At 33.9% G+C, this 10238-nt stretch overlaps 1 protein-coding gene across 2 annotated transcripts in view; it reads right to left on the bottom strand.

Moving 5' to 3' along the window:
* Positions 1-2071: 2071 nt before the first annotated feature.
* Positions 2072-10238, bottom strand: part of GAS2L3 (growth arrest-specific 2 like 3) — a 23169-nt gene continuing 15002 nt past the window's right edge. For both annotated transcript variants that reach the window (XM_004675760.2, XM_012735054.1), the window contains exons 5-9: positions 8270-8411; positions 6956-7019; positions 6156-6294; positions 5371-5478; positions 2072-3786 (exon numbers count right to left, since the gene is read on the bottom strand). In XM_004675760.2, coding sequence (XP_004675817.1) covers positions 2455-3786; positions 5371-5478; positions 6156-6294; positions 6956-7019; positions 8270-8411 — 1785 coding nt within the window. In that variant the 3' untranslated portion in view covers positions 2072-2454. The remainder of the gene's footprint in view (positions 3787-5370; positions 5479-6155; positions 6295-6955; positions 7020-8269; positions 8412-10238) is intronic.

Genomic DNA, 10238 nt, shown 5'->3' on the forward strand with positions numbered 1-10238 from the left:
AATACTACAACAGAAAGCACAGCATACAAGGCCAACACCCTAGGCCTACAACCTTAAATTCTATCAGAAGACAGTCACAGTAAGACAGGGAAGGAAACTGTTTAGCTTAATCCATAGAAATGAACAGAGAACACCAAACATAATGAGGAAATGGAGGAATTCACCACAACTGATAGCTCAAAGGCCCTGGGGAAAAAGCCCTAATGTAACAGAACCAGTCAAACTAGTGGAAAACCCCTGAAATCTGATTATAGAACTGAGGCTATCAGAGGAAAGTCAGGAATGGGAAACATGGAGAGAAAGGACCCAATGGATTACGGTGGAAGACTGAGCACTTTGGTAGTGGCACGATGTAGTATGGTAACATACGTTTGAAGAGATGAGAACCTATGACCCTGAAATACAATATATACAGTACTGTAAACCAACATCAGTACAATAAAAATAATTCAAAGAAAAAAATTCTAAAAGTTATTCACACAAAAATAGTGTTTGATCTTACAAGGAATAAACTCCTTCTTGAAGTTCAAATTCTTTGTCTTTGAAAGCTGCACTAACCTTTCTGATCACTAAAAATGTAAAGCTTTCAGCACTTTTGACACTGATGGCACCTTTCAAAGATGTAAATAACATCTCTCTCAATGTCCACACGAACAACAAAACTAAAGCAAATATCTGATGACTATCTCCCTCAAAAGAAGCATCAATTAATTCCAAAAGATTGCCCTACATGCATCTTTGATTTTAACTGTATTTCTCAGACAAAAGATCACTAATTATATGCAGTTTTTTTGCTTTATTATCTATAGAACATTAGTAGTTAGTTTAAATATTTATTGATTGCATGTTTCTATAAACCATTATTTTTCTTTAGAAAACACTTAAGTTTAAAATAAGGAAACACAAACCTCAATATTTAATAACCTGTGATAACTAATAATACTGTAAAGTTATTACACAACCCAAAATTGTTTGAAAGTACATTAATGAGTTTTTAAGTAGCCACAATCTCAAAAAAAAAAAAAGAACCAACTCCAAATTATTTGTAAATGCCATCTCAAACTGCTGAAGTCTATGCAGTATTGCCTGATCTGGTTATGTTTTTCGAAGATCTGCCTACAGAGCAGAAAATGTCACATACATACTGTCTACTTGCCACTGGAAAAATAAATGAGCATGACATTATTTTAAAGAAACCTAATGTAGTTGGAAGAATCTAACTTAACTCATATCATTGTGTTAACTAAAGAAAAAATAATAATCACGATAGAATTTTTATGTAGCAACATGCTAAGGTTCTTTAATATCACCTTAATTTTAAAATTGTTAATACAAGATTCTGTTGGTAACACACATTATTTTCATGTAAAAATTCCCATGTTTGTAGGAAATTACATTATTAAAATTTTTTAATATTTAAAAGATACTAAAACAGTTTCCCTTTCACATTGCACAACATCCATCTAGAAATATAAGGTATACGTTCTTATAGTAGATGAAAAATCTTGTTTTTATACTGAATTTCAGTTTCAATTCAAAGTTAATTTGTTTTACTTTACCAAAAATATTGGTAATGATTATTACAATGTTAATATAGCAGTTTTCTTCCTACTTGGAAAGCTTATATTTTCAAAAATAAAAGCTACCAAACCCAGAGTAATGCCAAGCTAATCAGTAGCAGCCACTGGGACTCAGTATTGTTAGATCAGGTAATTGTGATCAGTAAATTTAATTAGGTGTCTTTTGTAACTACTAAACCGTTGACTTTTTTTTTTTTTACTAAATTAAATAACTAGTATTAAGTGCACTACTGCTGCTACTAGCAGGTCCATGACTTCCATATTTAACACACATTCAAAATATAATAACTATGGCCCTCCCTGGTGGCGCAGCAGGTTAAAGCACAGCACTAAGAAGTTAAAGCCACTTCCGCATGAGTTCGATCCCCACCTGCCCCACAGGTGACCGCATGGTGTGGCAGACCTCTCCTGTACTTTGTCAGTTGACCTGTTCTGCTCCCCACTCTGTCTCTGGTGAGTCCTTGCACCACCCCTGCAACTCTGGCCTGCATGCACAAATAAAATACATCTTAAAAAAATACATATATATATATAACTATAGGTATAATTCTAGTAGTGTTATTTGGCTTTACATTTTCTTTATAGGGCAGACACTGACCAAGATGTACGGACTGAAAATCACGTAAATGTCTATTATTAGTTAGAACTTCTAGTGATTTTATAACTGCCAACCTCAAAAGAATATCTTCAAGTGAATCACATGTATGAATCTGATAAGCCCTCTCCTCCTCTTCTACTTACACCCCTAAACCCCTACTCCCACCTTACTGTACCTAATGTGTATATTTGGACAAAAACACATAGGACAGACTGTTATGATGCGAAGCTAGCATATACTCTTCCTTTCCTATTTTCTTAAAATGATAGATTTACATTATTTTCTAGGCTTTTTGCTTCCAGTCATAACAAAATAATGATCGTCTTCTTCTTTCTTCTTTGCAGTAGGCTTTTTGTCTCCACTAACTGCTTCCTTACCAGATGTTGGCGGCTTCCTGGTTGAAGATGGAGCCTTGCCACTCTTTGGAGGCCCTCTAGCTGAATACTGGCTCTTAGTGGCAGTCTGCACTGACTTTGGTGCAGTTTGCATTTTGGCCGAAGACTGGGGAAGACTCACAATGGACAATGGGGTACGGCCAGTGGACTTAGAGAAGCTGGGTCCTGTCTTCTGGGATGTACTTTTATTCTGAGGCTGCTTTTTGACAACTGAACCCATATTTTTATCTTTCAATTTCTGTGCTGCTTTTGCAGGATCAACTGAAGATACTGAAAGTGGCTGGTTTAAATTCAAGGCTGATTTAAGTTTCTGTGCTGGTATGGCTCCCACGTGTAGTGCTTCATCAGATGACGGAGGCTTTGTTCCTACATTTGTGGTTATGGTTTGGGGGCAAGATTTTGTCATTTTTGTAGGAGAATGAAATGGTGAATGTTTAGGCCTTACATGTACATTTGCTTTAGGGAGCTTTGGACACTTTGATGAAGAATGTAAATGGGCAGCTGAGTGAGATATTGCATTATCCCTGGAAGAAATATGATCGTGTTTTAAATGCTTTGGCTCAGTTTTTCCAGAGCACTTTTTAGGCAACAGTGTAGACTGAGGCACGTTTCGTGAATTCTGGACTGGCATACATTTGGCCTTATGAGTACTGGGTGATGAGATACACTTACTCAGTGACTCAGATACACAATGGACAGTGCTTGTTAAAGAAGCTGAAGAAGTGCTTTTACCTTCTGGATTTAAAGAAGCAACTGAAGATGATGTGCTGCTTGAAGGAGCATGTGGCTTCTTTGTTATGCCTTTTGAAGATCTGAGTTTGAGGTGAGAAGATGCTGATGGAGAATTTGGCAATTTAGAACGGACTGACACAGAACCCAGATTACTTCCTGTCAAGGAAGATGAATGCAGCAACACAGCTGGAGGGTGTGTCTGCTTTTCTTTGCTCTTTAGAATACCAACTGGTGTGCCAGGCTTTGACTTCTGTTTCTGAAACATATCAACTGCTGACAAAGGATTCATTTCAGGAGGTTGAGATGTTCTGGCAGGCGAATCAGGTATACTTTCACTAGAAACTCCTTTTTGAAATGCTAGAATTTTTTGTTCTAGTGTAGCGAACTGTAAGATTCGACAGGGGTCATATTTAAGCAAAAATCCTTGAAGAGTATCCCAGCCTCCACCAACACGAACCATGACATGTTTTCCATGCAGCATCTTTTCCCCAAAAGAAAGTAACAAAATAAAGTTAAACTGTTAAGGTTCATTATTACAATTTATTAGTTGTCACAATTTTGGGCTAAGATTATTTGCCAACATCATTATAAATTGAGGTTTCCTTGTATTACTGAAATAATAAACTTAATTCACATTGAATTACACATGATTTGTATACTAAAAACCAAGTTACTAATAAACAAAACTACAAGGGCAATATTGCTCAATAAATAATTGAATATTGAAGAAGAAAAGAAAAAGAAAAGCAGGTAGCAAAAGGAAAGGAGATATGGGGACTTAAAGAAAAATGTCTCATAATAAAAAGATAAAAATGATTAAAAATTGTACTTTACTACTTAATAAATTACTTTCATAAGTATAACATCAATTTAACATTTCAGAACCTATCATATACCTTAGTATTAGTTCTTCTCTGTAGATGAGGAGATTATAACCTGATAGATTAAGGAAGCTGTCCCTAATCACACAGGCTGGCCTAGCCTCAAATACTCCATGCGGTCCCAACTCAAATGTGCTTTTGTGTGGATAAGACGTAAAGTGCCACTGCTCTGCCAGGGAGCCCAAGCTGCATCTCAGGCCTGATCCAATTCAGTAAGCAAATCTGTACTACTGAATGAGATTGTCCTGCAAATTTTACCTCTAAATCTGATACTCTGTGTGCTATCATTTTTCTAAGATCTTAAAAAAGAAAGCTAATTTAAAAAGAGAAACATAAACATAGATGATTCTGTATGAGTTGTTTAGAGCATGGTGAGTTAATGATAATATATGTTAACAAAAGAAAATGTGGATGATGAAATACTTTAAAAGTTTAATGTTATTCACAATTGGAACTAGAATAGCACTTGTTTTTCATCATATGGGAATAGAATGAGCAACAGATGAAACTTACTTTTCTTATCAGAAAGGAGACTACTAATTGTGGATGGCAAATGGGACAAAGGAAAGAAATGAGTATACACATCAGTACATTGGTATATAGACTGATGCTGATTCGATCAAAAACAGTATATATATTCAACTGCTGTGTCTGTTTTTTTCATTACCGCTTATTAAATGTATTGCTGTGATATTTTCTTGTGACAGAAAATCACTCCCTTTTAAAAATGTGAAAGGGCCCTCCCTGGTGGTGCAACGGGTTAAAGCACAGCACTATGAAGCTAGATGCAACCACTTCACAAGTTCAATCCCCGGCCAGGAAGGAGTCGCACATGTCACAGCAGACCTCTCCTGACCCACCCGCTGGCTCCCTCAGCAGTGTATTTCGTCAATCTGCCTGTTCTGCTCCCCGCTCTGTCTGTGGTGAATCCTCTCACTATCCCTGAACTTCTGGCCTGTATCTCAGTTCTGTATGCATAAATAAATAAATCTTTTTGAAAATGTGAAAAACAGAGTAAGTTACCTGAGGTATATAAAGAATGTTCCTCCAGTTATAATCAAATCCTTCTATTAATAAAATCCTGTATTCAATTTTTTAAAAAGTAAAAAAGGGAGCAAAAGGAGCAATAATTCCAATTTTGAAACAAGATCTGTTAACAAATAGAATATAAATGGAGGACTTACTCTTATAAAGAGTATTTTATCCCCTAGTCGGTACCGTCCTTCAGATAAGTACTCAATAGAAAATCGATGTGAACAACTACAAGGAGGGTCTTCAGCAATATGTTTAACCTAAGATTAAAAATAAATAGTAAAATTAAGTGCTCATTACAAAAAATATTTAACATTAAAATGCAAGATAATCTGATATGTGGGAAACCCAAACTCAAAATGAAGAATTCAAAAACAGTTCAACTATTTACCTATGCCCTATTTCATTTTCATCCAATGGTATATAAAATTCACCACTTACATAAGAACAAAATAATAGGGAATACATTTATGTTGAAGAAACCTTTTTCATATTTCACATGATTGCATTTTTTTTAATTTTTAAGACTGATCCATTTGATTTTAGATTATGCTAATATGCTACATCCGTTTAGTTTCAATTACACCCAAAACTGAACTCATGTATAAAAGGTAAAAAAATAAATAACTGATTTATATGATTGAGACAAAGGATTCATCGAGGAACATGAGATCATCATCAATCACATCATAACAGATTCCATTGTCTTCCAACATCTGTTATTGTTTTTTAACTGAAATAAAATTTCATTATATCATCATCTAAGTTTCAGGTGTTTATTACTGAAAACCAACTTGTGTATATAGCATATTAAGTTAACTAATAAACATCAATTCTATCCTTCACCATACCATTGTCTTCTAAGTACAGTATTACTTGTGACAAGCTATGACAATCTAATACATCATAGTTGAAAGAAAGTATGGCAATTACTTACAGCTTCATGCAGTTCTTCATGCTGACAACATGATTTTGGAATGCTGATGGAATCTTCAGGCCCAGAAATATTAAGTAAGGTCTCTTCTAGCTCAATTTCTTTCTCTAGTTTTACTAATACTGGTGGCTCAACCCCATATCTGAAAACCAATTATGAGATCTTACCACTCAAGCAAAGTCTGATCCAAGCACTTTCTTGAACATTAAAATAACTTATCTTTTATTTCTAAAGTTAACACTATACACCTCTCTTCTACCAACTATTTCACTGGAATGTCCACAAGTGCTTTCTAATGTCCACAGGTTGCCAAAAAGTCATATTATAATCTCCAATTAAAGCATGTCTCTGGATTACTAGATAGTCCTAAATTTTAACTGGGGATTCTAAAAGGCATTTAACATCTGGTCTTGAGTCAAGATGGGACTGAGTTGGGTAAGGAAGATATCTAAGCCTCGGTCTTCTTATTGGGTCCTCTTTGTGTTTAGAGAACATGCTTTGATCTGCTAAACAACTATATGCTCTTACTTTTTTTTCAGATTCTATTGTTAAACTAAAAAACTTAAGAAACCACTTTTACAGTTTAATATTAAGTGAAAGCAAGTTATATGAGCAAGCAGACATTGATACATGGAATAATTTGTGGGAGAACAACATTAATAAGAAACCGAAAGAATAAATATAAATTAAACTTTTAATTCCATCCAAGTTATATTTTATTTATAGAAAAGTGTTTTAGCTAAAACACACTAGATTAAAAACATTTATGACATTAAAACTCTGAATTATTGTGGAATACACACCTTGAAACAATTCGACCAATTTCAAGAAGACACAGATACACTTGTCTTGGATCTTTATGCAAAACTATGAAAAAATAAGACCACATATTTTAAGGGGGAAATTAAATAAGGAAATCTATTTATGGAATGGAAGAAGTTAAAAGAACAATAATCACTTGAAGACTTAAGGAAAGACATTTTTATTTTTTGCTACATATTATCATCTTCTATAATTTTTTTTAAGAAGATACTGTTAATGTAATTAACAGTGCTTTATTTTGTTTTGTACTAATCTTTAGGACAATCAGAAGGTTAAATTCTACTGAAAAGGAGAAGTACAGAATAGTCTTATTATAGCCTATCAGAACCAGTAAACTGGAAGCTAGAGATTTCTAAGTGTTTCCGCTTACCTTTGATCTCTAGAAGCTACATATGTCATTAAAATCAATTACACTGTCAGTATTGACCAACACACCTGGATTAAAGAAGGGTGCAGATTACATTGCTTTATTCTATGCTGGCTGAGAATATCCAGAGGAATATTAAAAAAGCAGTAGTGGAAGCAACTTAACCTGTATGCAGTCAATAAAGACATACATAGTTGAGAATTTTAAAGTAACAATAAAACCAAGTAAAAGCCAGTTTGCTTTTTATTCTCACTATGAACCAATACTCCTAAACAGTGTCAGTAAAAAAATCACTTCTATCAGGATAAACTACTCTTCCTACACCTCCCCCACTCTTGGTATGCTACTATTCCTATCATAACACTGCAATTTCTGTATGTGTATTATACATAAATGCTTTAAAGAAATGTGTACATGGTCTAACACTTGAATAGCTTCCACTTTAATCACTGCACAGATACTTGGTGATTTAAAGGAAATAAGAAAATATGTCAATGATTCTTCAGTAGAACATGAATTTTCAAAATGAGTTGCCAAAACCATTAATCCATTGAAATAATCAAGTTGGTAGTTGATGTTTACAAGGTAAATCTAAATACCATATCATCTGGACTTCTATTATATCTGTAATTACCTAGTTAAAAAGAAGTTACAAGTAATTTAAAATGATAAAGACACCAAGTAGTAAAACCATGTCAACTCATTTAGGAAGTAAAATATTTCTAAAGCATTCTAGATATATTAAATCTTTAACAATATATGGCAAGCTTAATATATTTGATTGCTGAGTCTGGTTCTCCAGTTGTTTCATATATTTAACTTATAAATATTTCTAGGAAAATAAGGTATGGTATTGAAACCATGTTTGGAAAGAAAAATTAGAAGCATGCAAAAATGCACTAATAAACTTAAACATAACAACACTTACCTAAGCCTTCAGATTCAAAGAGATAAGTCTCATCAACTCCAATGAGTCTACACCAGTGAAGGAAGTTTGCAGTATTGTCTCTAGCAAAGAATGAGCCTGAGGCAGCATCTTTCTTACAGGGCACTTTTCTCATTGGAAATTTCTGGAAAAGAAAAAACTAGAATGTCAAAAGTACATCAGGTTATTTTCATTAGATATCTGTCTCAACATTACTAAATAAATATTCAGTGCATTAATGTCTTTTAAAAATACACAACTTTGGTAGAAAAGAAACTTCAAAAATTATTGTATTTTACTTTCCTTTAAGTTCATTCCAGAAATTATTTCTAAGAAAACAGTCTGGTCAAAATAGCAGTAGGATCAAACATCTCTGTTTACTTTCTAAAATAATAAAAATCTTAATTTAAATAAAAAACAAAAGCCTAGTAAAGCCAAACCATATCTCTTTAATATGCTTCTCTATACATAGTTCACTATAAAAAAGTTATTTTGTTTTAAAAGTTAACACACAACCTCATTTTTACTTCTGTATTTGCAGATTTATAAAAATGGTTCTGAGTCTCTTGAGGACACTCTCAAATAAGGAAGTAGTAGCAAATTCGTAACTCAAGTACTTTGAAAACTTAGGTCAAAGTCTTACAGAATGTTCATGTTTTGACAATCTATACAAAGAGTAGACAGTCCTGCTGAGACTGAGAGGTTTTTGTCTCAGTTTGAATATTTACTTGAATAAGCAACTCATACACATGATTTTTTAAAAAGTGATAGGCACAATAGAGTATGTTTTTCTCCTACCTCTAGCCCTCAGTTCCTCTTTCTCCCTAGATATAACCACTATTACCAGTTCCTGGTATATCCTTCCTGTCACTATTATTTTCCAGAATTAAAATAGCTTTGTGTGTTTTTCTAAGTGTAAGAATATATGGGCACTGTTTCCCCCACCACCAAATAAATAAATCCAGTAAATACAAGACAGCTCCCTCTCATTCACATTTTAGTAAGACATCATTAAGCACAAGTACACACACTCTGCATCTACAGAATACTACAAAAATTGTTTGCAGTCTGATTTGTGTGACACATGTATGTATACATGCATATACAACTTACTGGTAGATTGGTTGTGAGGCATCTTTTAGGGTTAAAAATAACAGATAAGTCATTCTAATAAATAGATAATATTACATTCTGTTTAGGCACCATAATTAATTTTTATAACATCTATAATGATAATTTGGATTGCTTCTAATTTTTGTACATTTGTGATTTCCTTAGAATAAATTCCACTGAATTATACCATATATCAAAGGATGTGTTTTATTTTCAACATGATCTTGTATCACCTACTGATCCCTAGAAAAAGGGCATCATTTTCTATTTCCACCAACACAGTGTGAGTGTCCAGAACCCACACTCAGGAAAATATTCATGTTTCAGGAAAACTTATCTAAAACTTCAAGTGACAGCTTCAGGATCAACAGAGGGAAGCTGTCTAAAAAATTTCATTGTTTATTCAACCAATATGTATAGAATCTATCACCAAGATAACATATGGAAAATGTAACAATGATGATGAGGATGATGACCCTTCACTGTATGCCAGAAGCCATCACAGATTCTTTACTCATTTAACTCTTGTAACAACCCTAAAACCAAAATACAACTATTGTTCTCAAGATGAGCTAGCTAACAAGATAAATTAAAATGCGCTTGGCTCTGAGCTAAAAACTATGTGCATATTATCTCATTTAATTTTCCTGAATCTTTACAAACAAATCCTACAAGGTAAAAGTTAGTATCTCCATTTTACAATTAAGAATCCTTTTGCAGGGCCCTCCCTGGTAGTGCAGCAGGTTAAATCATAGCACTAAGAAGCTAAAGCCACTTCAGCATGAATTTGATCTCCACACCAGAGGTGACCCACATGGCACAGCAGATGTCTCCTGACCCACCCACTGCTCCCCGCAGC

This window comes from Condylura cristata, unplaced genomic scaffold, assembly GCF_000260355.1.
Source record: "Condylura cristata isolate star-nosed mole 26May11 unplaced genomic scaffold, ConCri1.0 scaffold00004, whole genome shotgun sequence".
Lineage (NCBI taxonomy): Eukaryota > Metazoa > Chordata > Mammalia > Eulipotyphla > Talpidae > Condylura > Condylura cristata.